The sequence below is a fragment of the Aspergillus heteromorphus genome (assembly GCF_003184545.1).
Source record: "Aspergillus heteromorphus CBS 117.55 chromosome Unknown BO70scaffold_3, whole genome shotgun sequence".
Lineage (NCBI taxonomy): Eukaryota > Fungi > Ascomycota > Eurotiomycetes > Eurotiales > Aspergillaceae > Aspergillus > Aspergillus heteromorphus.
The window spans coordinates 223193-250062 of record NW_020290408.1 but is presented as its reverse complement, the minus strand read 5'-3'; the positions used below and the strand labels follow the sequence as shown (position 1 = coordinate 250062).

General features: G+C 52.7%; 8 protein-coding genes across 8 annotated transcripts; 4 read left to right on the top strand and 4 right to left on the bottom strand.

The window, feature by feature from the left end:
• Nucleotides 1-205: 205 nt before the first annotated feature.
• On the bottom strand, nt 206-2925 carry BO70DRAFT_308187 (putative succinyl-CoA synthetase subunit alpha; the record flags this gene model as incomplete). Its single annotated transcript, XM_025540096.1, has 10 exons — nt 2673-2925; nt 2589-2596; nt 2412-2525; nt 2191-2334; nt 1734-2116; nt 1472-1679; nt 813-1414; nt 725-756; nt 376-671; nt 206-283 (listed from the first exon to the last, which is right to left on the bottom strand). Coding segments are annotated over exons 1-10 (2070 nt in total), but the record flags the coding sequence as incomplete, so codon positions are not given.
• Nucleotides 2926-3843: 918 nt separating this feature from the next.
• BO70DRAFT_349816 (guanylate kinase) lies at nt 3844-4493 on the bottom strand (the record flags this gene model as incomplete). The annotated part of the gene is made up of 2 exons (XM_025541664.1): nt 3844-4412; nt 4484-4493. The coding sequence occupies 2 exons, from the start codon at nt 4491-4493 to the stop codon at nt 3844-3846; spliced, it is 579 nt and encodes a 192-aa protein (XP_025402630.1).
• A 1513-nt stretch (nt 4494-6006) lies between these two features.
• On the top strand, nt 6007-6986 carry BO70DRAFT_129001 (uncharacterized protein). The gene has a single exon (XM_025538008.1). The coding sequence runs from the start codon at nt 6180-6182 to the stop codon at nt 6786-6788; it is 609 nt and encodes a 202-aa protein (XP_025402629.1). The 5' UTR covers nt 6007-6179; the 3' UTR covers nt 6789-6986.
• A 437-nt stretch (nt 6987-7423) lies between these two features.
• BO70DRAFT_358825 (SUMO family protein SMT3) lies at nt 7424-8186 on the bottom strand. Its single transcript, XM_025542385.1, has 3 exons — nt 8060-8186; nt 7696-7940; nt 7424-7617 (listed from the first exon to the last, which is right to left on the bottom strand). The coding sequence occupies exons 2-3, from the start codon at nt 7915-7917 to the stop codon at nt 7561-7563; spliced, it is 279 nt and encodes a 92-aa protein (XP_025402628.1). The 5' UTR covers nt 7918-7940; nt 8060-8186; the 3' UTR covers nt 7424-7560.
• A 140-nt stretch (nt 8187-8326) lies between these two features.
• Nucleotides 8327-9142, top strand: BO70DRAFT_426240 (DUF1903-domain-containing protein). Its single transcript, XM_025547763.1, has 4 exons — nt 8327-8502; nt 8555-8605; nt 8658-8670; nt 8723-9142. The coding sequence occupies exons 1-4, from the start codon at nt 8500-8502 to the stop codon at nt 8893-8895; spliced, it is 240 nt and encodes a 79-aa protein (XP_025402627.1). The 5' UTR covers nt 8327-8499; the 3' UTR covers nt 8896-9142.
• Nucleotides 8718-9251, bottom strand: BO70DRAFT_358823 (uncharacterized protein). Its single transcript, XM_025542384.1, has one exon. The coding sequence runs from the start codon at nt 9121-9123 to the stop codon at nt 8962-8964; it is 162 nt and encodes a 53-aa protein (XP_025402626.1). The 5' UTR covers nt 9124-9251; the 3' UTR covers nt 8718-8961.
• Nucleotides 9252-9462: 211 nt separating this feature from the next.
• On the top strand, nt 9463-13218 carry BO70DRAFT_308177 (nuclear pore complex protein An-Nup84). The gene is made up of 6 exons (XM_025540095.1): nt 9463-9607; nt 9672-9894; nt 9946-12000; nt 12057-12384; nt 12438-12562; nt 12614-13218. The coding sequence occupies exons 1-6, from the start codon at nt 9548-9550 to the stop codon at nt 12955-12957; spliced, it is 3135 nt and encodes a 1044-aa protein (XP_025402625.1). The 5' UTR covers nt 9463-9547; the 3' UTR covers nt 12958-13218.
• Nucleotides 13219-17718: 4500 nt separating this feature from the next.
• pmcA (putative P-type calcium ATPase) lies at nt 17719-22020 on the top strand (the record flags this gene model as incomplete). Its single annotated transcript, XM_025539135.1, has 2 exons — nt 17719-17817; nt 17848-22020. The coding sequence occupies 2 exons, from the start codon at nt 17719-17721 to the stop codon at nt 22018-22020; spliced, it is 4272 nt and encodes a 1423-aa protein (XP_025402624.1).
• Nucleotides 22021-26870: the final 4850 nt, after the last annotated feature.

The window sequence follows — 26870 nt, the reverse complement described above, 5'->3', positions numbered from 1 at the left end:
GGCGCCGATCGCGGGGCACATTTCATTTGCCGCCACCTTTCCACGTACTCCCGCCCGGTCCATGGTTGCGTGCTGCAAAACCCCAACCCCTGCGTACTACTGCTGTACGTACGTACGTACTTCCGTTCCACTAACTACTTGTTCTATGTGCCAATGGCTTTTATGCGACTGCGACTGTAAGTAAATCTTAGACTCAGATAGATCTCTCCCCCAACTCAATCACCCGTTTCGCCGCCGCCTCGAAGCTGTCAAACGCCTCCAGCGGCAGCCCACTCTCCGCGATCTATCCGCGACGTTAGCACCCCCCTTCCCCCAAGCTCCAGCTTGTCTAGTGTGTGTGTCATTGCCTGATGGAAGGCTCCAGGGTGTACTCACCATTTCCTGTCCCCTCTCCTCGTTCGTCCCTCGCAGTCGCACCACCACCGGTACGCTCATTGCCAGATCCCGAAACGCCAGGATGATCCCTTCCGCGATCATATCGCACCGGGTCAAGCCCCCGAAGATGTTCACGAAGATCGCCTTCACTCGCCGGTCCGACGTGATGATCCGGAACGACGACTTGACTGTCTCCGACGTCGCCTTGCCGCCCGTATCCAGGAAGTTGGCGCAGTGTCCGCCGTGGAGGGTCAGCGCGTCCACCGTGTTCATTGCCAGGCCCGCCCCGTTGACTGCTGGGTCAGCGGGATGATGTCAGTGGGAGACGGGGGGAGGGCTTGCTTCTTACCTAGGGTTCCGATGGTTCCTTCGCCTTCTAGTCTGTTTCAGTTAACATCAGCCTCACTGTGCTAGGGTAGGGGACTTAAGGGACTTACTTGACGTAGACGATGCCGTCTTTTTCGGCCTCGACTTCCTCTGCGACCTCCTCCGCCGGATTTCTCAGTCGCTGCACCGCTTCCTGTCGGCCAGAGCTCCGGAAAGCGGCGTCGTCGAATCCGAACCGGGCTTCTCGTACTTCAAGTGCGGCTGTCGCGTTGGCTCGTACCTCTAGGAGATATGCTTCTTTTTCGGTGAAGATCCGCCATAGCCCTTGCACCAACTCTGCTAGGCTCTCGTGTGCGGTTGCAGGGAGCTGCAGGTGAGCGGCGACAGCTGCAACGAGTGGGTGTGCGCTGCTGAAATCCGTGCCTGCATATGCAAACGGGAACCGGCCCGTCTGCGCAGACTCGAAGCCAGCGGATGCAGATGCAAGGATACATGGCGACAGTGCGGCTCTGTCGACGGTGAGGGACAGGAAGAAGTCCGAGTCCGAGGTCGCAGCCTCGTTGACCCGGATGGACTTTTCTCTGAGCATATCCAGGGCCTGGAAGGGCTTGACGTAGAGACCCCGGGTCTGGTGAGAGACATTCCCCTTCCGAGTAGGATCAACACGCCTCACCGTATGCAGGCCTCTCCGCTGGCCTGCGCCGTGGATAGACTGCATGCACCCATTAGCCAGAACACTCCACGTTCCATACTGTAGACCAGAACCCACCTTCGTGCCACTACGCCCCTCCCTGCCCAGAAGGGTCTTCATCCCCTCTCCAAACTTCTCCGGATGGCTCACCATCACCGCCCCCGCACGCTCCAGGGCATTATACTTAGCTTTAGCATCCGGCTCCCCGGGCGCCGTCCAAGCGCCCGCATGGCCCATGACCCTCCCTGGCGGCGCATGCAGGCCCCCAACCAGCGCCATGATCGGTCTATCATCCACTCAGTCAGCACCACTCCCCAATGCACATTGCAGACAGACATACTTAGGATTCGCCTCCCTCTTGCGATACTCGGTAATCCACTCCGCGGCCTCCATCTCCGCCGTGCCCCCGATCTCACCCACCAGGATAATCCCCTCCGTATCCGGATCCTCCTCGAAGATCCTCAGCCCGTCCACGAAGTTCGTCCCCGCCAGAACATCCCCTCCCATACTGATACACAGCGACTGTCCCAGTCCCGCCCGCGTCGTCGACGCCACCGTCTCGTAACTCAGCGTCCCCGACTTGGCGACGATGCCGATCGAGCCCGGCGAGAAACAGGGGAGGGGCTGGAACCCGATGCGGCATTTTCCGATCGCGGAGATGATTCCGGGGCAGTTGGCTCCGACAAGACGGGTCTTTGATTGTGATTTCAGCATGGAGTGGATCTGGAGTCTGTTAGTAACTCCAGTCATGATTTCATTCAAGGTAGCTAGGCTTGGGTGAGGTTGGAAACGCATACGCGAAGAATATCATGAATGGGAACATGTTCCGCGACGGCCACAACGAGGGGTATCTCTGCCTCGATGGCCTCTTCGATGGCCTGCGCGGTTTGGTTGCCCGGGACGTAGATGGCTGAGGCGTCTGGTTTGGCTTTCTCGTGGGCCTGCATTCACATCAGCACCGGCATCAGCATCAACATTAATCTCAATCGTAGACAGAAATTGAGTAGATGGGTCATACCGCCCGAACAGACGGAAACACAGGAAGGCCCAAATGCTCGCCCTCGACGCCGGGCTTCACGCCGCCGACGATCTTCGTCCCCCACGCCAAAGACTCTTGGACGTTGGCGGTGGCCTGTCACGTTAGATCAATGGCCTTGCTTCGCTACTGGACTTGTCTCAATTCCACTGTACGCACCTGTCTCCCTATAATCAGTGTCAGTATGTATGCATTCATGTAGACATGTATATAGACATGTATCAAACAAGGAATGAATCTCACCCGTAAACCCCTGGAACAAAACCCGTGTATGCGCGCCAATCTTCAAATTCGGAAGTGTATCCGCATAGTCCTGTCTCCTTGATGAGGTGGAAAATCGGTGCTGCTGGTGCTGGTGTCGGGGAAGCGGTACTGGTAGAGCTAGAGAGTAGCCTCGCCTTAGGAGGGGAGTCCGCGCCGATGCGGGGAGGGGGTGGATGCGGGGCATTGTATTCTCTCTATATGTATACGTATATGTTTGTGAAATGTGTGTGTGTGTGTGTGGGTGTGTGTGTAGTGAGAGAAGGTGTTGTATACACCGAAAGAGGAGAAAAAGCAACCAGGCGGGGAATTGTTCAACTTGTTGTGGCGGTGATGTATGTATGGATGGTGGTGGATAGTGGATGGACCTCGGGAAGTGAGGGAGAGCCTTAAAACGGTGGCTGCGCCAGTCTCGGACTTTTTGCCGATACTTTCCGAGGGTCCGGGTGGGGGAGTAGGGAGGGACTGTGATTGGGTTTCTCGGAATAGGGAAGCGGAGAGGACCTCGGAAGGTATTGGATTGGGCTTTGGAGGGGCGAGGTGTCGCAACCCTAGGCGCCTGTGACCGTTTCTTTACACCGCAAAAAGTGCTTACGAATGGATCTTCCATTACTTTTGATGGTTACGAGATCAGGTTTTGAAAAGAATTGCTTTGTCAGAGCGCTGTATGAAATCAAGCTCGCGCTTTCTACTCTATTTCCGTTTTCGGGCATCCTTCAGGTACCAGTTGTAGAGATGACCCTTGCAGCCTGCAAAGTTCCCCACATTCCCATTAGTTGACTGATATGGGGTCTCTTAGGTAGGTAAATCTGCTAGCATATCTCAGTCATCCTCTCTGACGAGCAGAGGTGGCACAGCAGTGTTATATACCGCACTGGGCCGGCGGAATGCCTTTGTAACGATCTGCTTCGACAGCCCAACAAGCTGTGTCCTCCAGCGGTGGCTAGAGCGTACAAAATATGTGTACACAGCCCCTCTATTCCCCAACAAAACCCCACACCCCTGAAGCGCAGAAGTATCCATCCCTCTTATGCTGTATGCTGAATTGTCTATATAGGCGTGCACCAGTCACCACCCAATCCTAAAACCATAGGCTAATTACAACAGCTCAACTCAACACAGTATAACAGAAAACCTGAAGTTGCTAAATAATCTATTTCTGCTCAAAGATAAACTCCTTGAGCTCCTCGTACGCCTTCTCGAGATCATCATTGACGATGATGCGATCGTGGACACCGGTGTTGGCGTACTCGATCTCGTTCTTCGCTTGGGCCAGTCTCTTGGTCACGTCCTCATCCTTCTCGGTACCGCGACCGCGGAGGCGCTTCTCCAGGGCCTCGAAGTTCGGCGGCGCGATAAAGACGTAGCGGGCGTTGATGGTGGGGTTTTCCTTCATCTGCTTGACGCCGTACATCTCGATATCGAGCACGACGATGCGCCCCTTGGCGATCTGGTCCGCGATGGTCCGCTTGGACGTACCGTAGCTGTTCCCGCTGAAGGTCGCGTGTTCGACGAACGCCCCCTCCGCGATCAGCTCGCTGAATTGCGTCGGCGTCACGAAGTGGTAGTTGGTGCCGTCGACTTCGCCGGCGCGCGGCTGCCGGGTCGTGTGCGATACCGTGAACGCGAAGGTGTCCGGGTGGTCTTTGAAAAGCTTGTCGACGAGGGTGCCCTTGCCGACGCCCGAGGGGCCGGAGATGACGATCGGTCGGTCTTTCAGATCTGTGGGGGTTGGGGGGTTAGCCACTGTCTCAATCTCGAGATAGTTCTTCAATTGTGGGGGTGAGACATACTGGGCGACATGGTGCTGAAGCGATAATGATTCGGTGGGGTGAGGGGAGGGGTATGCAGAAGTGGTCTAGGCGTCGTGGTGGTTTTCGATGAATGCGAAAATTGGGGGGCAGTCACGTGGGAGTACATGTGACGACCCTGTATATTCCTCTTCCAGCCAAATGAACTTATTGATCTGCACCCCGAAGCCGCACGGGGCGAGGCACCCGAGGAAATAAAGGCGGCAGACAGGCGAGGGCAGATCATGGATGCCAGGCAACAGATGATGAGTATACTGAGCGGTGGGCTGGTGTAGATGCGTATGGAGACAATCTTCGATCCACGTGACCTGTCTACAGTACCAACGGTTTACCCCTTGTTAGGGCCTGACCGCCTGCTAGAAGTAGTAATCCGAGGGTTTGTATGTTCATCCAGAGCTACCTAAAACACCTGTATATAAGGGGTCATGAGATACTCTATTATTGCAGGAGATTGACAATGTCCTAGAAAAATATGCCTGCGTATCAAACTTGCTTCAAGACCAGATTGCCCCGACCAAGTGAGAACACATCCCATTGCAGCGATGTGGCACCATTGTCAGGCAACATGGCAATGCGTCTCTGGTGCGACGCAATGGTTTTATCATGGGTGTCTTCGTCCCCATCTCGGCTTTCCCCCCAATGGCATAGTCCCCTGTCACGGTGGCTACTCGTCGCCGGTCGTGGAGCCCCGTCATTTGCCTGCTGTGCCTGGCCGCTTGTCACGTTGGACAATCACATTGATCGATATATTGCTCTAGAGTATGATGTCGCCGAAGCAGTCGGTCAAGATCGGATAATTGAGAGATTTCCGTTCTTCATACGACCTTGGTTCATGGTCGAGGTCATCGATGTCGTGCCTATATTTAGCCAGCCGACCTAATTACTACCCCACACTCCAGCCTGCTTAGTCAGTTGGCTTCCTCAGAGTAACTAACTATACAGCCTGGATGTACGATGGGATCATCGCATGCAAAGGATGGTCTCTCGGTCAGGGAAAACCTACATATCTAGAGAAGTAGTATCACACGACAAAGGCTTCACATTGCCATTTTGAATTGATAGGAAACCCGGCCCTGCAACATCTCTTTCGGTCAATGATAGACCAGACATTGTAAGTAGATCCGCGGCGACACGAAGGAAGGTGGGAGGTGGGAAAATCAGCCGGCCCTCCCAGAATCGCCCACTCTCTCTTCTCCAGATTCGACCCCAACATTTTGCAGTTATGAAATATGATGGCCGCCGCAAACAACCGAACTTCTGGACACGCCTGGGCCGAGCCAATCAGACCGGCCGGCCAGCCCAAGGCGGGGTTGAATTCCCGGACTGACGCCATTCATGATTTCACCTTCCCTGCTTGAGGGCCTCGTACTTTGTTGCTTTGTACCACAGTCTGGTCGGGTCGCGCATGAGCCTGGCCGATCGATCCTCTTTTCTCGCATTTTCCCTTTCCTTACATTCATTTCATCAGGTAGACGAAGATGGCTGCGCAGGCTGGCCCAAATTCCAAGTCGAAGGACGGTCCGTCTTTATCTTCCCGTTCTTACTTCCCTCCCAATTGATTTGCTTGCTTTCATCCATCCATCCATCATCAACTTCACACTTGACATCCACCCTCCCAGTGCATCATCATTGCCACTACTACAACCACCCATGACCAAACCCAACTAACACCACCCCAATGTCCCTCTCATCAGCCACCTCGGAGCTCCAATCCTCCCTCGCCGACCTGGCCCTCGCCAACAAAAGCCCCGTAAAAGACGTCGTCCGCCCCCCTCTCACCTCCATCCCCTCCAAGCCCAAGAAACCCTCCGCCCCAATCGCCGACTCCTGGGAAGACGAAGCCGACGATGACTCTGCCTCTGCCTCCGCCTCCGAACTCGACCCCCCTGCAGCCGCCGAGAAACGCTCCACGGCGAGTAGCTCCCGCTTCGACTCGCCGGCGCTCTCCTCCACAGAAGACCCTTTAGATCCGCCGCCGACGCCCATCTCGCCGTCCGTGTCGCAGTCGTGGAGCCCCCGCGGCTACGGGAACGTGGGGTCGTCGACGCCCGTACCCCGCGAGGACTCGAGGTCGCCGGCCCGCAGGCCCGAGAAGCAGACCGCCGTGGCTGGGAGGATGATTGCCGGGGCGTTAGGGATCAGGGCGCCCAAGCGGACGGAGGAGCAGCGCGCGTATGACCGTGCCGTGAAGGAGCAGGAGATTAAGAGACGCAATAGGGAGAAGGAGGAGGCGGAGAAGGCGAGGGCCGATGAGGAGAAGGTGAAGGCGGCGGTTTGGGATGATTGAGTGTGTATGGAAGAGGGAGAGAAGGGGGGGGTTGGATTTGGTAAAGAAAGAGTGAGGGTGGTGTATACATACATTCCCTTGTTTTATATACGGTCGTGATGAGGGTGGGTTACATTTCTTTCCTTTGCTTGCTTGCTTGTTCTGAGGGCCGGTGTTGTCTGTCTGTCTGGCTTCCGCTTTCTTATACAAGCTTACCTACTACCTAAAACCTTGTCCAAAATATACGGGACTGTAATGCAGCAATACTATTACTCGTAGGTAGGTACCAGTAGGTACTCGAAACTACCAACAGCTGTAACAGATGACCGGGTTGTGGGTTGTTTATGGATCAGAATAATCGGACTTGGATTGCAAACCGCATCGCTTCGCTTCGCTTCAACAGACACTGTCTAGAGCAAGCCAGGAAAGTAAAACCTTCTAAGCAGCGAAACCACATACATGATCATTTTTTCTTCCCTTTTTTTCTTTTGCGTAGCTCGGCAAAACAACACATTTTCAAGCCCCTCCGGCTCAAAATCCCATCATACCACTCCAACCCGAGAGGCGTCTCGGACCGACCCAAAGCTAACACCATGCGCCTGTGTCTCCAGTTCGTGCGAAGCAAAGCGTAAAAAATAAAACAAAAAAAAAAAAAAAAAAAAAAGAAGAAAGGTGACAAGAAGTAGACGGGTTGGTAGGTAGGTTGGCGAGTAGGAAATGACTAGGAAACCAGGTAATCAACCAGCTAGATGTATTTGAGACATTATCATCATTCATCGACGAAGGTATCTATCTAGCCACCGATCTGCTCCTGGTGGACTTCCAGGGTATCGCCGTCTGCCATCTCGAGCTGCGAGCAAAGTGGTGAGTTAGTCTTGGGTGTCATCTTGATCCGGCGCGGAGATGGGTTTGGAGGGTGAGAACGTACAGTGTCGGGGGTGTCTTCCGGCCGCACACGGGTGCCGTCGAAGAGGAACCGGACGGTGGAGGCTTGCTTTCCCTGCCTGTCGCAGAACGCATCCATCAACTTCTTGAGTTGTGTCGTTCTCTTGATCTTGAAGAAGACTTCGTTGTTGTTATCGGTGACCTTGATGTTGAGGTGCTCGACGGCCGCGGGGGCGTCGCCGGCGGGAGCTCCGGAGTCGGCCATGGTGGGGAAGGATGCGAGAGCGACTGAGGCGGAGGGTGTCAGCATTTTCATCGTAGGAGCGAGGCCTTGTCGCATGATATTATGGGATCAAGCGGGATGATGGACGGAGGATGGAGCGGGGGGTGGGGGAGTAGGATGTTACCTTTTTTTGTTCTTGGGGAAGGACTTGCTGCGAGTGGCGACGAGCGGACAAGCCGGAGGAGACGATGCGATGGAGGAGGTGAAAGTGAGGAGGAGGAGAGAGGACGCTGCAGAGGGGAATGAATGGGAGTTAATATGAGCTGGAGGAGGCGCTGGAAGAAGATGGGCAACCCCCACCAGTAATGAGCCGCGGAGAATCTATTTTGCGGCGCAGGTCCAGTTGCCTCTGTCGTTGGTCTGCGGGCAATGGGCTGGGCAACATCTAAGTGAATCAAATCACATCGGAATCAATCTCGACTGGCTCAAGTGAAACCCATAAGTTCTGTTTTCTTTGTCCTGGAGCCTTGTGTAACAGGTCTTATTTATTCCCCTGCACCCCTGTGCTTCGCCTTGTGGCTTTTACTCGCTCTTGTCAACACCTCAGTTTTTATATATTGCGTCATGGTAGGAGTGATGGCTCCCTCTTTGCCGTCTGAGCCGGAGTTGACAACTGCAGGGTGGACTAAAAGAAGACATCGCATTCGATCCTCCCTGTCATCCACGAGCTGTAGGCCCTTCAACTTCGTACTTGTGTTTTGTACATTGCTGACACCAGACAGTGTGCCATCCAAGGTGACTGCTTCCCGCCATACATCAAAGCGTAAAACGTCACTGACTCCTGCAGCGTGTTTGACCCGGAGCTCATATCAGGAAGAGAAATGCCAGGCACAGATCAATGCTCTGTATGAATGTTGCAACGCCTTCTACGTGGAGCGAGGCGAGGAGGCCAAGACTCCCAGTTGTCCCAAGCCCAATCTGTTGCGGCTGAGGATGAAGCAACGAGGCCAAGAGGCCTAGCCGGCAGGGCAGGCCCTTCCTTCACTTGAGGTATCCTTAGGCATTACGGATCATGTACATACTTTACTACCCGTCGTACTTGTGTCGATAGAGATAGATCATAGAACCCGAGTCCCCCAGAAGGCAGAAGCAGAAGGCAGGCAGGCAAAGTGCCAGCGCCGTCCGATCAAAAACCCCCGGATAGTGTGAAGCTGAATGTGACAATTCCCTTGCAGTCTGAGCTCCCATACAAGTAAAGAGCTAGGCTAGTTGTGAAAATGGCCAGATTATTCTAAGACAATCTTGAGCACGCAAAGAGGCCGCTGAACGACCTGAACGAATATTGAAACCTCTCGTCCCGAGACTCTAATGATTGCCTAAAGACATTTGAAGAAGAAAAGAAAAGGAAAATGGGGATGCGCCGAACCGCGCGAGTTTTTATGTGCGGCGTGTTCGGCGCTAGCCCCGACCGGGCCTAGTGCACGACCGGGCCAAACAACGGCCAAAAAGAGTAGGAGGAAGAAGATGAGAAGTTGGAACTTCCGCTCCAGTTCTTCCCCAAACCCTCCTGGGAAGCTTCAGGCCGCCGGCCACCAGAATAGACCTCTCGCCTTCCCGCTTCTTCCCCAACACTTTCTCCCCCGACACGAGCCTCCGATTCTCCCTTGCGCTCATGGCTCCTCTCTCGAGGCCGACGGGCTCGGGCGCCCCGACCGGGTTCACCTCCGTCAATGTGAGTTACTTTGTTTTGGCCGGCCCGTAGGGCGGTGCGCTGACTGACCGGTGTGTTATTACAGCCTTCCCAACCACCCAACGATGCGGAAGTCATTGAGATTGAGGATGACGACGACGATGAACCGATGGATGATGAGGGCGATGAGCTGGAGCCGAATGATGATGAGGATATGGAAGATGACTACGTTGAGGACGACGGCGAGGAGGAATCGGAGAATGAGTCCGCTGAAGAACGGAATCGCAGCGAATCACCCCTCGACCTGGGTCTCGCTCCGAATGGGCACAGTATGCCGCTTACCACCCCTGACCGGACTGCAAAGGCTGACCGCAGGCCAGGTGTTCTAGATGTCACGACTCCGGACCTTTTTACTTCGGCGGGCGCGCAGGAAGCGTTGCACCCCCTTCGCCGCACCGCGGATCGAGTGACGCGTCAGATCGAGGCATTTGCGGAGAAATTGGATCGTTTCAAACAGCAGGGAAATCGCTCGGATGACTTCGGGAACTACCAAGCTGCCTACCAATTGGTGAAGAGCTACCAGACTCTCGCGCAAGACGCCATCAGCGACATCTCGAAGCAGAACACCTTGAAACGCGCCAAACTAGGATTCAATGCCTCTCGAAGCAACGGACCTGCGTCGTTCGATCCCAAGACCGAAGAGGAGCTCCAGCGACTGCAATTGGAGGCCGACACTTGGCGCCTTCTCCTCAACCTCATCAGCATCGACGACCCGCCCCACAAAGCCCATTGCAAGAAGGCGCAGGAGACGGTCTTCCAGAACCTACACCGGTACTCTTCCGACAGCGAAGTGTGGGAACAATTCTTATCAGCGGACCACTACGCGGCGGAATGCGTCATCATCCTCAAGTGGCTGGAACAGACGGCAAAGTCTGGCGGCAAGGACATGGACGCCCTGATCAATGAGTTGGAGACGCAGTCTGAGAGAGGTCAGGGGATGTGGACTCATGGCTGGCTGTATACCAAGGAGGCCATCAAAGGACAGAAACGACTGCGCGCTTGGCCTCAGCCGCTCGAGCCCAACGACCCCGGAATTACCGCTTCGCTGAGCTCCGACACGGATCCTCTAGTTACTCAGTTGGATCCCGATGCTGTGACGCGACAGAAGCGAACCCTACAGAAACAGGACCAATTTTACGAGCGCGCCACCTGGATGACCTGCTGGAAGATGCTTAGACACGGGGAGGATTGGTCCAAGATCCGGGAGTGGTGCACTGAGCGGCTGGAGAATTGGCGAGCGGTCAGCATCTGTGGCTCGAGTGTGGACGTCAAATCCCACACAGGCAAGACGCCCGTTGATGATGGACACACGCGCATGATGAACTGGCGTACCCAGGAATCCTGGCGAGCCGCCTGCGCGGCCCTGACGCACAACCCCCACACCGAAGATTTTGAGCGGGCTGTCTATTCATTGCTCTGCGGTGAGACTGAAGCGGCCTTCAAGGTCTGTCAGACCTGGGACGACTACCTCTATGTATACTTCAACAACGTCCTCATCACCCGCTACCAAGGCTTCTGCAAACAATTCCAGCGCAAGCTCAGCCATTCGCCTACGGCGCCCGTCGCCTTCGTGCCGGAACCAGCTGGATACGCTGACGTGAATAAGTTTGTGCAGTACACCAAGGGCAATGATCGCGTCGGGGGCGAGGCGCGGAACCCATACCGCACAATCCAGGCCACCATCATAGGCAAATCATACGACTCATTTTTCTGGGCTCTCGCCAAGGCGGTGTCTCAGGTCGCGAACAACAAGCCGGACACCTCAAATTTCGTACCCGATGTATCGCCTAGCACCCAGGTTGACGACAACCTTGTGATCGCGGCGGAAGATGGCGATGCGTTGAGAATTGCAACCCATCTCTACATCATTGCCTGCTCCACCGGATACGTCCGCTCCGATACCCAGTTCTACAATACCGCCTGTGTGAATGTGGTTGGATACATTGCCAACTTGGAGGAAGTCGGCGTTGTTGACATCGTCCCTCTTTACGCATCACTCCTCCCTGAAAACCTGGCGCACTCCGTCCTGGCCCAGGTGTTAATTGAGATCGTTGATTCCAGGGAAAGAAAGCTACTGATCAGGCTCATGGAGAAACATGAAATTGACGTTGAGGCTGTCCTGCAAGCCCAGTGGAATTGGGTGAGCGAGAATGTCTCCGCCATTGACACTTCGAGGACGATTAAACGGTACCCTAAGGTGGTGATCCGTGGGGATGGCAACCGAGAATTAATGCCAGTGAGGAAGGATTTCATTGGGACTGAAATATCCGGGGCCGACGAACATGTCATCCGTAGCCTGGAGTGGCTTCGTTATGTGGATGGGCAGTGGGGTCGCATCTGTCAACTCGGGACTTTGTTGTACCGAAAGTTCTATCGTATGTCTATCCCCTGGCGATGTTGGTGAGAAGATGTATGGCTGACGTTGTCACAGTTTCTGGTAAACTCTCCGCAGCGCGGGAGTTGAGTCGTCGCATGAGATTGGCCGACCTTTCGCAAGAGGCGTTCGGATTTGATATCTCAGAGTTCACACTCGACATTGAGGCTGTGCCGCCGGAGAACTACCCTTCCGAACCTGCCAGCCCCAGTAAAACGAAGTTGTTCAGCTCTCCACACAAACGGTCTCGGTCGAGGACAAGCGTCTCGTCGGCCCAGACGAACCTCTTGATCCTGCAATCGCAGACCATGCGCGACCTGGAAGTGTTGATCTTGGCGTTTGATTCGCTGGAAAACTTTGCCGTGCTGTTTGAGAAACTCGAAAAGTAGGTGATAACCTTTGATGCTGAACCAGCAATTTTACTCACCCGAGGCATAGGACTAAGCGCAGACGGGACTCTGGCACCATCAAGGATCTGAGGGTGGAATTACAGGGAGCGCTGGATGAGACTAGTCTTCATATCGATGCCATGCTCGACGAATGGCTAGTCAGCAGTGAGAATGGTAAGCAATGTTGCTGTGCAGGTCGAATCGCCGGCTGACTTGATGTTGCAGAAACCGAACGGGCCGAACTGGACGAGATTCGGAACACGTATCTTCCGGAGCTGTTCCTCGAGTACCATAGCGCGATGTACTTCTCTGCGCATGTGATCTCCAGCGAGCTCCTCGTGCAGTGCATGAACCTCGCGACACAGGTGTCCGAGGTCGAGCATCTCACAAGCAGCTTCGTTGCGTCGCGCCGCATGAGGGAGCTGATGGATGCGCTGGCCATCTCCAGCAAAGCCATGGTGAACACCCAAGCGAAGCCCGGCGTGCGGCTACTGGGGGGTGAGTCGCTGGGAATCTGGACCGTTCCAGCGCCCGACGAGGAGCAGGACGGAGATACCCCGGCGCAATGAGTGTATTCTGACGGTGGACCGGCGTGTATATTACCTTCGAATTTTCTCATACTATTTCCAACGAATCTCTCCGAGCCTGCAGGATGGTGGGTATTTTGTTTGCATGTTGGACAGGCTCGAGGGGTGGATCATTGCAGGCGCGGTTCTAGGATGATTGATTTGGCTCGATATGAAATGAGCTGGCCATATTATTGTGCAACAAGACGTACAGTATGTGCAGTACCTACTTGGCTACCTTAATACAGAGTAAAGGGAGTAGACCAACGAACCAAAGTCAAAAGCTAGATCCACCTATTCATGGTACCATCGTCCATCCATCCATACCAACAGACCTCCCCCCCTCCCTAAGTAAGTAGCCCATCAATCCACCTAACAACCCATCGGTCGTTTCCCCATCCGTCGGTGCACCGGGATCAACCCCGTCCTGCCCTGACTTGCCGACCCGACTCTTAAGGAATAGATCACTTGCACCATCGGATTGGGGCTGTGAAGCGTAAATCTTAAATCGCAGAGACCGTCAGCGGAGCGCCACGCAAACGCCCACATCTCACTGTATCACCGCCACTAGCAGGCTCCAGCTCCAGAACTAGCACTAGCACGAGCACGAGTATCAGTTGCCAAGGGTTCTGATTGTCGCCTGTCTTAGGTTCGGATAAGGTTCTTGGTGGGATTGTGTTTGGCTGTCTATTCACCTGGATATCTGGCATCTAGATATCTATTCCGTACCCCCCTGCTCGTATATTTCGGTGTGGTATGGGTGGATACGGGCATGTGTGGAGGATGGAGGATGGATTAGTGGGGTATCCATCTATCTGTAGTTTTTGAATCTTCAAAATCAATCTTTTCGCTTGAGTGGTGTAATCGATTTAATTACAGTATGTATAATATGTGGTCTCTGCAGTTGTGGAATTGATTCAAAACCTACTACTTACTCCTCTCCTCGAGTACTAGATCATGGTAGGGATGGCATTGCGCGAAAGAAACCAAGCTAGATACTATGTATGGTATCAGTCATCCTACTCAACCACACCTGTCACCCTTTTCACATAGCTTGCAAGCTATGTAAGACATTCTGGTCTATTGATTCTCACCGCAGAATCTATCTATACCAACCCGACCCCTCTTACGAAGATTTACACAGCGTATCTAGGTAGGTAGTGCGATTGTAGCAGCTGCTAACTATCCAATCCAGCTGCTAAAGACCTACATATGTACCTATCCTGTAGCTAGCTCGGCAAGCATCTTCCCACCAACTAGAACTAGAACTAGAACCAGATAGGTAGGTAGATAGCTAGATGGGGTAGTTAGTGGAGAGCAGTAGCTGACGACATCAGTACCACCCACCAACTATCTCTCTCACCATCTCACCATAGCACCGCACCGCACAGCATGGCATGGCATGGCATGGCATGGTGGCTATGCTACGCGCTTGTAACCTCGGCTGAGGTTAGCACAGATTAGTTACATGGTAACCAGTCTGGCGCGGCGCGTTTTGAGTTTTTGACGTTGGGGTAGATATGTAGGAACGCGCGCGCAATCAGTCAATTCCCGTCATACTACGGAGTACGGAGGTCTCCGTATCTATCAAGCTGCATGGATCGGGTCATCATTATGCTGGTGGGCGTGAAACTGGGTTATGTGTCATGTCAATGGGTTGGTTCGTGCTACTCGACATGTTACCTACCTGAGTACTTACCCACTTCTATGGATTCTGTAGGTACGGTATGGAGTATGGAGGACAGGACAGGACATCTCGGGGGTTATCTGATGCCATGGGTAAGGGTAGATGGCTAGGTATGAGTGAGTGACTGAGTGGGATTGGGATTATCGTGATGGAAATGCCAGCACTGCCAATAGTAAGTGTGTCATGAAGAGGAACAATTCTTCCCGACAGACAAGACAAGACCAGTAATCTAACCTAACCTTACTTCCTACTAGTCAGGTTCAGGTTCCCATACATGGAAAGCCAGATGGGTCTCTTTTTTTTTTTGCACCGCCCCCTTCCGCCAAGTCCTCCTTTTGCTGGTGTCCCTTGTCTGTCTCTCTTGGACCCCATGATCCGAAAGGTTGGCTTCCAGGGTCTAGACTGGAATTGATGCAATTCCCCAGCACGACAAACGGGCCCTGGCTCCGGAATAGAATAATGAGATGAGACTGGAGGACTGAGAAAGAAGTTAAAGAGTCAAAGACAGGTCTGCTCTCGCCCCTTCCAGAAGGTGGTGGGAAGGGAAAACCCGCGGCGGGAGGACAGATGGAGACCGTGCATTAGTTCACCTGTGGTACGGAGTAGTCCAAACATTAATGCATCGTCGTTAATTAATGCGGTCGCTTGACGACGCTTCCCCTGCTGTGTAGTGTGTGTACCCAGGTACGACCAGTATCTATCTATCTATCTATCTATCTATCTATTTGCACAATAAGTATCTACCGGTAGAGCACTTTGTACCGGTAGGTAGGTAGATGTCCAAGCGACTGAGTAATCCGCCCCAGTGGAGCCCCCTTTCCTGGTTCCGAAGATGTTCCATCGCCCATCTCCAATGGATTAGTCAATCGTGATGGAGCCCAGAGAGTGACAGGCAGCGGCAATGACGATTATAGTTATGGTTAGTGGTTAGTGGTTAGTGGTCCGACACTCCATATCTAGACGATGGATGATGCAGATGGCAAGGATGGCATGGACAAGACCCTCCCTCGGATAACGTAACTAGATAGCATCTGGCATGTGGCCCCCGTGGCCCCGTTGCCTCACTACTGCTGGGTATCTATCTCTATCTATCTATCTATCTAGACTCCGTATCTATCTAGTATCTATCCAGATCGCTCCCGGGAGATTGGTCGGCGATGCCCAAAGCAGGCATAGTGAGCAGGGAAGAATGGAGTCTGATTTGCCCCTTAATTCTGGCCTGACCGAACGACCGTTGAATTGTGCCGAGGTGGATGTGGATGTGGATGGACTCCCGTCCAGGTGTTTAAAGCTTTAAGCGCTGGCGGAGTCTTCGGGATTCGGGCTTCCCCATTCTTTTGCCTAAACAGGTTTTTGAGATCATGATATCGTCAAGGGCCGGGGACTGGGAGGTTAGGGAGAGGAGCAGGATCAAATTGTCGATAGTCAAGGCGGAGAATAAAGCCAAATAGGACAGACCATAATAATCAAAATGTTAAAACATGATAGTCTCGTAGTCATCAGTCAAAAAAAAGGAGAGGGGCAGAAACAAGAAACAGAGACAGAGACAAAGACCAAAAAAAGGAAAATGGAGAAAAAAAAAAAAGAAAAGAAAAAACAAAAAAAAAAAAAAAAGACTTCGATGACGGGGGGTCGAGATTGAGGCAGTGCAAAGGAAACGGACGAGTTACGTTACAGCGAGCAGTCCTGCAGCGGTCATTAGGTCAATTAACAGCAAGAAGCAACGACCCAAGCGCCCTGTTTTGGTGGCAAGAAGTTCGCAATCCCGTGGCTCCAGCCGAGGAGGAGTCCTTTTCCTCCCTGCCGTGGCCTCCCTTTATATGGAGGATGGATGGTTGGTAATTATCCGGTGCTTTGCAGGCGCCCTGACGAAGCATCTCAAACATGGGGTAAGGTGATATCTACTATTGATCTGGGAAAAAGGCAGTCGAAGTGATGAAGCAACATCTGCACAGCGCATTACATTACATTACTTCCCCAATACCGATTACCGACACCACCACTTGATCTGGACCAAAGCGGTGGATCCCGAGGGGTGGGGCTGACGGCTACCAAGTACGGATCAGCTAGCTCTGGGGCGCCGCTCATTGGCGCGCACTCGTCCAGGTGCAGGGTCTAGTGCTCCGACCGAATCAACGCTGGATCCTTCCCCCCCGTAACGTATTGGGGATACGCCCGCAGTAGGTAAAAAATGAATGCGCCTGCCAAAGCCCGTAAAGACGTAATGAATGCACACTCGCCGCGACCTCCTCCTTCTCTCCTCCATCATCATTTCCTCAACCCACCATGTCTGGCTGAACAGCTCCCCTCTATCTATCTCTCTTCCTCCCGGGCCTTCTTTCTCTTCGCCTCCTCTACTCCCCCGATTCCGCTCCTCGCCTCATTCCGTAATCTGCGTCCATTGGCCCCGCTGAAGTCGTCAAGGTCCGATCGCTTTGTTGTATTCGGTTCGTACGTGAAAGTCAAGGAGCCGACCAATTCCTGGTGTTCTTGACTGTATGACCCTCTTATAAGGTACATGATCACTGATGAGTCGTGTCTAGCACTAGAGGGGCTGTGCAGTCTACCGGATTGGTCCAGCAGCCCGGGCTTGGATAACTCGGTCTGAATGCGCTCTGGCACCTTCCGTGGTGTGATTCTCTCTTCGCAACGCCCATAATCTGCGACTCTCCTCGCTTGCCTCGCCAGTCGCCAGTTTCCCGTTCTTTACGCTCTTCCAACGGACAACTCTTCAATCGATGTGGACGCCCATTGTTCTCTAACGGCCAGTCTCGCGCATTCTTTGACTACATCGGGAAGATCGGTGATTCACTTAGTGGCCAGAACACATGGGATACCTCCTACGACCTCTCTGATTCGGCATTCGTTGCTAAGCTTAATCGTCTGATATTTGACTTGGAATGATACCCGCTTCTCACACGCCGGGCTTCGTGGTTATAAGATACGGCGGAATTCGATTGCTCTGCTCCTTCCGGAGCCGCATTCTTCAATAACATCTAGCATCCCTTTTTTCATCCTCCGGTTGCCATCGCGCCCAAGACCCACCCCTATACCGTCGTTTCATCCCTTCCAATACCATGTCGCAATCCGGACCCGATGCCCAGGATTCGAAGCAGCCAGGGACGACTCCCCTGCGACGGGAGCGGGCCCCTACTATAACCATCGACACATCGGCCGTAACATCCTCGACCGACCACCCGCCGCAGCAGATCCTCCCCATACCACCCCATCCCTCACTGCAGCTGTCTACCGAAAATGTCGATGCGAATGATATGAGCGCTCTGCTGAGCAGCGGAGCTGTCTCGCCATCGTCGGTCCGCTCTTTTGCGTCGTCTGAACTCCGGGACTACGAAAGCCGACCAACATCTCCACACAACATCTCATCCCCCGCGTCGAAAATGACGGAGCCCATGTCGAACTCGAATTATCTAGCGGTCCCCGGGACGAGATCTCGCGGAAACTCCCTGGAGTCAGAGGACTCGAACCACTCGTCTAACAGCTCATACGGGGGAGATACCTACGTGACAACGGCCTCCCACGGATCACGAACGGATTTGACCCAGAATACTATTGTCAATGACGAAGATGCCCTTAAGCCGGATCCCGGGCGGGAAGCCGAGTTCGAGGTGGAGGACAACAAATTCGCATTTTCCCCGGGCCAGCTGAACAAACTACTAAACCCCAAGAGTCTGGGTGCACTTCACGCCTTGGGTGGATTGCGTGGCATCGAAAAGGGGCTTCGCACCGACACACGGAGTGGCTTGAGCTTGGATGAAGGTGGCTTGGACGGTACAGTCAGCTTTGAGGACGTGACCACCTCGCAGGCGCCCGATTCCCTGCCAAAGTCGACTTCCCCGGCGCCATCGAGCCCTCCCAGGGCCGACACGAGCCCAGCGAAGCCGGTCGTCAGTGAAAACGCCTTTATGGATCGCGTTCGTGTCTACGGAAGGAACAGACTCCCCGAAAGAAAGGCCAAGAGCTTTTTCGAGCTGGCCTGGATCGCGTACAATGACAAGGTCTTGATTCTGCTGACAATAGCTGCGATTATCTCCCTTGCTCTCGGAATCTACCAATCAGTAACGGCAACGGGAAATGAGGCACGTGTGCAATGGGTTGAAGGTGTGGCCATCATTGTGGCTATTTTGATTGTGGTGATTGTGGGTGCGGCGAACGACTGGCAAAAGGAGCGTCAATTCGTCAAGCTGAACAAGAAGAAAGACGATCGAATGGTCAAGGTTGTGCGATCCGGAAAAACCGCGGAAATTTCCATCCACGATATCCTCGTCGGCGATGTTATGCATCTTGAACCCGGCGACCTCATTCCAGTCGACGGCATCTTCATCGACGGCCACAACGTCAAGTGCGACGAATCCTCTGCGACTGGTGAATCGGATGTGTTGCGCAAAATGCCTGCCAACGATGTCTACAATGCGATCGAGAAAAATGAGAGTACCCCAAAGCATGACCCATTCATCGTATCCGGTGCCAAGGTCTCGGAAGGAGTGGGCACTTTCCTCGTTACATCGGTTGGCGTTCATTCGACATTTGGAAAGACGATGATGTCTCTTCAGGATGAAGGCCAGACGACCCCGCTGCAGTCGAAGCTGAATGTACTCGCTGAATACATTGCGAAACTCGGCCTCGCCGCCGGATTGCTTTTGTTTGTCGTGCTTTTTATCAAGTTCCTCGCCCAGTTGAACAGCCTAGGCAATGCCTCCGAGAAAGGCCAGGCTTTCCTACAGATCTTCATTGTTGCTGTGACCGTCATTGTCGTGGCTGTGCCGGAAGGATTGCCTCTTGCTGTTACTCTGGCCCTCGCGTTTGCGACGACACGAATGCTCAAGGACAACAACCTCGTACGCCTGCTAAGAGCCTGTGAAACCATGGGAAACGCCACAACCATCTGTTCCGACAAAACTGGTACACTGACCGAGAATAAGATGACGGCCGTGGCAGCTACCCTTGGAAAGAACCTGCGGTTTGGAGACAAATCCCCCGGGGCTTCTGATCGTCCGGACGGTGACCGAGGCCGTGATCCTGCAACAACCCTGCCGCCCTCCGAATTCGCCTCCAGTCTTTCCGCTCCAGCCAAAGAGCTGTTGGTCGACTCCATTGTGCTGAACTCTACGGCATTCGAAGGAGAACAGGACGGTTCGACGACCTTCATTGGATCCAAGACCGAGACTGCTCTTCTGGGCTTTGCTCGGACGTATCTCGGTCTCGGATCCCTCAGCGAGGCACGGGACAATGCCACTGTCGCCCAGATGATGCCGTTCGACTCGGGACGCAAGTGCATGGCAGTGGTTATCAAGATGAACAATGGCAAGTACCGGATGTTGGTCAAGGGTGCATCGGAGATTCTGGTTGCAAGGTCCACGCGCATCGTTCTTAATGCGAAACAGGACATTACGGATGGGCCTATGTCGGAACAGGATCGGACGAACTTGGACAATGTCATCACCTACTATGCGTCTCATTCGTTGCGAACCATCGGCCTGGTGTACCGGGACTTCGACCAGTGGCCCCCTCGTGGAGCGCCCACGCAAGAGGAAGATCGGTCCCTCGCAGTATTCGATGCAATCTTTAAGGACATGGTCATCTTGGGCGTTTTCGGTATACAAGATCCCCTACGACCGGGTGTGACTGAGTCGGTCCACCAGTGCCAGCGCGCAGGCGTCTTTGTGCGCATGGTGACTGGTGATAACCTCATGACTGCTAAAGCCATTGCTCAAGAATGCGGCATCTTCACCCCCGGCGGTATCGCCATCGAGGGCCCCAAGTTCCGCCAGCTGAGCAGCCGCCAGATGACCCAGATTATTCCTCGACTGCAGGTATTGGCCCGCTCGAGCCCTGACGACAAGAAGTTGTTAGTCACTCAGCTCAAGAAGTTGGGCGAAACGGTTGCAGTCACGGGTGATGGTACCAATGATGCACAGGCTCTCAAGACCGCTGATGTTGGGTTTTCCATGGGAATTTCTGGCACAGAAGTGGCCAAGGAGGCATCTGATATTATCCTCATGGACGACAATTTCACCTCGATCATCAAGGCTATGGCTTGGGGCCGCACAGTCAATGATGCCGTCAAGAAATTCCTGCAGTTCCAGGTCACTGTCAACATTACAGCCGTCATCCTCACGTTCGTTTCTGCAGTTGCGAGCGGTGATGAGGAGTCTGTGCTGACAGCCGTCCAACTTCTCTGGGTCAATCTTATCATGGACACCTTCGCCGCCCTTGCCCTTGCGACCGACCCCCCCTCCCCTCATGCCCTCGACCGCCGGCCTGAACCGAAGTCCGCGCCGCTCATCAGTCTGACTATGTGGAAGATGATCATCGGGCAGAGTATCTATCAGCTGGTCGTCACGCTGGTCCTGAACTTTGCTGGCAAATCTATCTTCAACTACAAGACCGCAGACGAGCTGGATCAGCTCGAAACGGTGGTATTCAACACCTTCGTCTGGATGCAAATCTTCAACCAATGGAACTCCCGCCGGCTTGACAACAACTTCAATATCTTCGAAGGCATGTGGCGGAATGTGTGGTTCCTCGGAATCCAGTTGATCATCGTTGGCGGCCAGATCCTGATCATCTTCGTCGGTGGGCAGGCGTTTTCTGTTAGCCGGCTCAATGGACCGCAGTGGGGCGTCTCGCTGGTTCTGGGCGTGATCTCGCTTCCCATCGGCGTGATCATTCGACTGATTCCGGACGAATTCATCAACAGGCTCATTCCCCGGTTCTGGCAGCGCAAGAAGGGCCCCGAGCTTCTGGTCTCCGACGAGGACCGACGATTCGAGTGGAACCCTGCCCTGGAGGAAATCCGCGATCAATTGAAATTCATCAAGACGCTCCGTGGAGGCCGCTTGAGGCACATTCGACACAAACTCCAACACCCCGAGGAGCTCCTCCCGAGATCTCGAAGTGGTTCCCGATCCAGGGAAGCCTCGATCCCTGGGACCCCCATTGGCGAGAATAGTGAGAGCACACCGACCCAGCCTCCAACTCCCGAGTCGCGGCCCCGAATTCGCACTCGGTCTCGGTCAAACTCCGCCTTTGGGCCTGCTGCTGCTATGGCCGGGATTGTTGCCGGCAGCATTGCGGGCTGGTCTCCGATCGAACGGGCGCCCGAGAGTGGCGAAGCGTTCCGAATCCAGTCGGACAGTCCTCACGGCGGCCTGGATAAGCAGAAGGGCATCGAGATCCACCCCGACACCGCTTCTGATGACCGCATCCTGGGCGAGTATCAGGCCAGCTCCAAGACTCCGCCCAGCCAAAACCCCGACCTTCTCCCCTTCTTCGAACATGCGCCTCCGGAGCGAGCTCCATCCCACCGCAGCAAGAGATCCGTCTCTCGACTGTCGCGTTCTAGTCAAAGCCAGGCGTGATGCTATGCTATGGCCCTTTAAATCCCCTCAACCATGGCCATCTCTGCCTCCTCACCATCACCATGTATACTTACGAATTGCTCCCCCCCCCCGTCGCTATGTTTGTGAGTTCAAAACTCACTCACCTCCGTTGATTTCTGTCTGCTTGCTTGTTTTTCTCTGGGAGCCGTTTAGCCTCTACGTGGAATACCGTTGCTTCACTTCTAATATCCTGGGCTGGGATCGGCGTCGGTGATTTTTTTTTTAAAAGGTGTCTCGCTCGCGTTTTCTAGATTCTTTTTTTCTCTCTTTTCTCACGTCGGGACGGACCTACCTGGGCGAAAAATGGTCGGCGGTTTTGTTTTGTTTTGTTTTGTTTTGTTCTACTTTGCTTTAAGTCTTCATATACCACTCCGTACTTTGTGCTTGCGATTGGGGTAGGGGTAGGGGTAGCGGTAGACTTGCATATTATCAATGAAAGACGAGATTCTGGTTATCTTGGCTTACTGGTGTGGTGTGTAGGGGTGGAGCTGTAGATGTATGACCACATGGTTTCCTGAGAGTTGGGGATGATTCGTCCTAACTGTCCCTGCTGATCAAGATGACATGCTAGAAACTAGAAAAGATTGGGAGTAACGAGAGTGATGAATTTCTCCATCTTCGGTAGATTTCCCGTCCTCCTGCTGTACTGTTCTCCCACTTGCGCCGCCGCCGAACTACACAATAACGAGGCGACCCTATCTGCAGAGTAGAATAGTTAGTAGTACATGCATGGGTGGTCCGGGGGAAAGCAAGCCCGTCATCGTTGAAATAAATCTTCTTTTTACTGCTTAGCTTACTCTGTCTGGAGCACCTTTCCGAAGAAGGGGCAAAGGATAGACCCTAAATCTAAAGAATATCCGTACGGACCGACCCAGCAAGAAACTCGACTGGAAGAACGCGAAGTATACAGTCACAAGAATAATCAGTGCTCATGCTATACGACTAAACACGCCTACAGATATCTATCCAATCTTTTATATAGATCTTCTTCATCCTGCGTTATCAGACCTAAGTATTACCGTCACAAGAGTCGGACGACACACAATCACCAGGATTACTAATAATCAACGGCGAAGAAGAATTTATGATAGAAGAAATCCAAAATAAGAGATATATAAAAAAAAAAAAAAAAAAAAAGAGAGAAGAGAGAGAGAGTAAAAATATCTTTATTTCTCAAAACTTCTTTATCTAACTAACTATATAATCTTGATTTCTGCAGAAACAAGCCTAAAAGCTTTATGAAATTCCTCAGACTTCTTGCATATGGCTAGCTATATTGCCCAGATTCCAGCAAATATAAGCTCAATCATCTTCCAGCTCCTCAATAATAGCACGCGGGAGGGCGGCGATGCTGGCAGGCTGATACTTGATCTCTCCTTTACTGACATACATACATCTCGCGCCATGATCTTTCCATTTGCAAGACGCGCAGCATCCGTCCCAGAAACCAGGAAGTCGTACGTCCTCAAGATAAAACCGAACGAGTGTTGTTCGGGCAAGAGGCAGATTGGCGCACACCACTTGAAGCAATCAGAATGGCGTGTGGCCTCGAGGCAACCACCGCAGCAAAGAACCAGGCAACCCCTAGATACTTATTACTATAGTCATATTTGAATAAGTACTAGGTTTGACGAGAGCATCTTTTCTTTATAGGATAGGACCAGCATAATCCTCATACCCTGACCCCCCCCCCCTGGGGGTGACACTTCCGTGTCGCTGTGGGCTAAATGTCAGTTGGTATCCCGCTGAGGAGTTGGAATCGTTCACCGCGAGCATGAGGCTAGCTCGCCGCACTGAGGTATAGTAGGAGGTGACTCGGTTGACGAAGTCTGTTTCTTCGTATGTCTAGAGGTGCCTGGAGATTGATTAGCTGGAGGGGATCCATATGCGCGGCAGCAATCTGGATACTGGTGATATCTGTTGGGAAGGATATCCGTGAATGACAGGTACTACTATATCCCAGCGACGGCCTGGGTTGTGGTGATGATTGTGGAGGTACTGGCTTGCTGGTTTGTGGGAGTGCCATAGAATTATGGATCAACAGCCAAGGACAGACCATACTCTGTGGGCTGATTCGAATTGAAATCTCATGAGCACAATTTCAGCGCTTGGGAAGTATCTTGCCTTGGATTCTTTCTCTAACTTTTTTTTTGGGAAAGGAGCGCGAGGGGTCAACTCCATTTCCCATCAAGTATAGTATGTGCTGTTGAGCTACTGATGAAAGACAGCAGGCGCGCAAGAGAGACATGCTGTGTTGCCGTCGTGGGTAATCCGGTCGCTGTTCGAAGCGTAAGGGACCAGGACCAATTCAATTCAAGAATGTTCAAGGCAGTCATTTTGTCACTGGAAAATTGACCTGCAAACACTCCTGGATAGTTTTGTTTTGGCCTCGGTATTGTTATAATGAGAGTGGGGCTTGTACTTTTGTACCTGAACTGCCCGAGTAGCATCAACAGGATACTATAAATGTCCCATCAGCTTGTTGCGGACTTGGAAACCTGCATATGCGGGAAAGTATCACAGCAGATGTGATCATTGTCGCCGTATTTCTTCAGAAGGCCACCAAAATAAAGGTTAGCAGTCTCTGCGAACTGAAAACCACCGCCGCCCTTGAGCAGTAGATACATGACCGCGGTGCATTTCCATCCGCTGCATCCGGGAGCGTTCGGGGTCTGACGGGTGTGTAACAGCCCCTGGCTGGACCGTTTACGGTCTTGTACAACGAACGATGGTGTGTTTCTGCGTCCCACACGTTGTTGATATGAAGTTGCAGCATGCAACCATCATAAGAGAAATATAGTGGGGAGTCTAAACTTTCAGGTTCTGTCAGACACAGAAGAGTCTAGAAGTCGTCGGTCGGAGCTTATGAGCGGTGTTGATATCTGGAGCATGGCGAGGCCAGGAGTGCGAGGCTGCGGATGTACCATTTGGTTGGAACAACACAACAACCTCTCTCTCGAATGAAGTATGAACAAGTAAAGCGCTCAGTGTTGTACCAGGTGCAGACATCTGTACTGACCTGTAATTGTTTTGAGTCTTGATGTACGTACATAGTTACACATGGCAGCCTTAGGCCTTGCACATCTATGTGTCATGTCAGCTCGACAAAGTAGAGAGTAGAGCATGATTAAGCCCACTAACTGTGTGTAGTATTGCCCCAAATATAATTCCCAGAATTGTCTGGGATGTGTTCAGATCCATATATATACCAGGCATTCTGCAGCACAGCCACCTGGCATGAAACATCATGGCCTTGTCGTCACACGGAATTGGGCGAGCGAATGTAGCTTCAATCTCATTGAAGCACACCACACGCATATCAGAAGAAATCAGTAAGCATGGGGGAAATGGCGGACAGAACATGGTCCGCTGGCAGAAAAGACGAGAATAGATCCTTCTCCTTCGCACTCCGGATCCCATCTCTTCCGCCTAATCTCGGTGACATGATGTCAATGGTGAAACTTCTTCCAAAGGCAGACCCAAGCCCATGAAGGTTCCGCTGAAATTGTGAGAAGCGGGCAGTAGAATCAAACGAGTGGTACCGGGCATTCTTTGATCTTATAGGGCCTTTGGCCATCGCATTTTGAGGCCGGTTCTGAAACCCTCACCCGAGATATGTCCCGTGTTGGGGTGCCAGGAACATACCTTTCAAACCCCAGTTCCATGCTCCAGAATGTGGTGTAAACTGATCATGAACAACTTCTGTATCGGGCGGGGCTGATCGAAGTAGCCTTCGTTCAAACGAAGCTTCTATGGCCCGAATTAACTGGTGAGATTGTGGCATAAGACAGTCAGTCAGATACGCAGTCTGGGGTTCTGTTTAGTGTAGTGCAGTTCTCGACAAGTAAGTATGGCGGTATCTCTCGATCCCAAAACCCTTGAACACTGCGAGATCTATCTGGATGGGAATGATGAAATCTTGGGTGCATTTTCCTTGGGAAAGGTCCTCCCTTGGGGAGACGATATATATATATATATAGTAGTACATCGCGTTTTGAAGTTTGTCAGTTACTGCGACGGAAAAATGCACGTAATTCTTCAGGCTTAAAGATCGGATCGAATCGAGTTCGGTGTTCATGGGAGAACGACATGTCTTCCATGTGAAGTTTTTTATTATATTAAACCGAGTGGTTTTATTGAGCTTTGGTATATGCCATCAAATAGGAGATAGTTTCTTGTTCTATCACATGATGTCTTGAGATATTCAGACATAAAACTTGCTGGGTTAAGACCCAAAGGCTCAGTCCAGTACCTAGATGGGTGGGGATAATCGGGAAGATGGAGAGGAAAGAATGATATTGACGAACGAAAGAGATTTATAAGCAGGCAGGGCAGTGCAGGGAATAGAGAAAAGACTACGAATTATTAACTAATAATGACTGTATGTAGTCGCTCAATCAGCATCGGACAAGGGGTGGTTGTGAGTCCCACACCTAACTTATTCAATCATCCCAGTCACAGGTTTACTGTATGACTCGATCTACAGGCTGCTGCTGCTGCTGCTGGGATCTCTGATCACTGCTCATGACATTCACCCACGGTCGACGATCACCTCCCCACAATTACCCAGCTCAACTTGTTTCAATGTACTTCGTAGCATCAGCCTGGTAGTGACTATCCAGGAATGCCGGGCTTCGTTGCGGCTGCGTAAGCAAGCACCCTGGAAGGAACAGGAAGTAGGAACAGGTAGAGAAGGCTGATCAGTCACTGCAAGTCAACAAAAATATCACAAGGTCGGGCCATCATACTCTGTCCCCCGGCCCCTTCAATGCGATTTGCTCACGGGCCTGTCTGAGCAAGCCAGGAGTGGAGCCACAAAATCCATAAGG

What these genes read in the sequence shown, in the direction of transcription:
- BO70DRAFT_129001 (XM_025538008.1), top strand. Translation starts at nt 6,180, where the DNA reads ATGTCCCTCTCATCAGCCACCTCGGAGCTCCAATCCTCCCTCGCCGAC.
- BO70DRAFT_358825 (XM_025542385.1), bottom strand. Translation starts at nt 7,917, where the DNA reads ATGGCCGACTCCGGAGCTCCCGCCGGCGACGCCCCCGCGGCCGTCGAG. An exon ending in CGGAAGACACCCCCGACACT is followed by an intron (nt 7,618 to 7,695) that starts GTACGTTCTCAC and finishes CTTTGCTCGCAG; the next exon opens with CTCGAGATGGCAGACGGCGA.
- BO70DRAFT_358823 (XM_025542384.1), bottom strand. Translation starts at nt 9,123, where the DNA reads ATGGGAGCTCAGACTGCAAGGGAATTGTCACATTCAGCTTCACACTAT.
- BO70DRAFT_308177 (XM_025540095.1), top strand. Translation starts at nt 9,548, where the DNA reads ATGGCTCCTCTCTCGAGGCCGACGGGCTCGGGCGCCCCGACCGGGTTC. An exon ending in CCGGGTTCACCTCCGTCAAT is followed by an intron (nt 9,608 to 9,671) that starts GTGAGTTACTTT and finishes GTGTTATTACAG; the next exon opens with CCTTCCCAACCACCCAACGA. An exon ending in TCTCGCTCCGAATGGGCACA is followed by an intron (nt 9,895 to 9,945) that starts GTATGCCGCTTA and finishes ACCGCAGGCCAG; the next exon opens with GTGTTCTAGATGTCACGACT.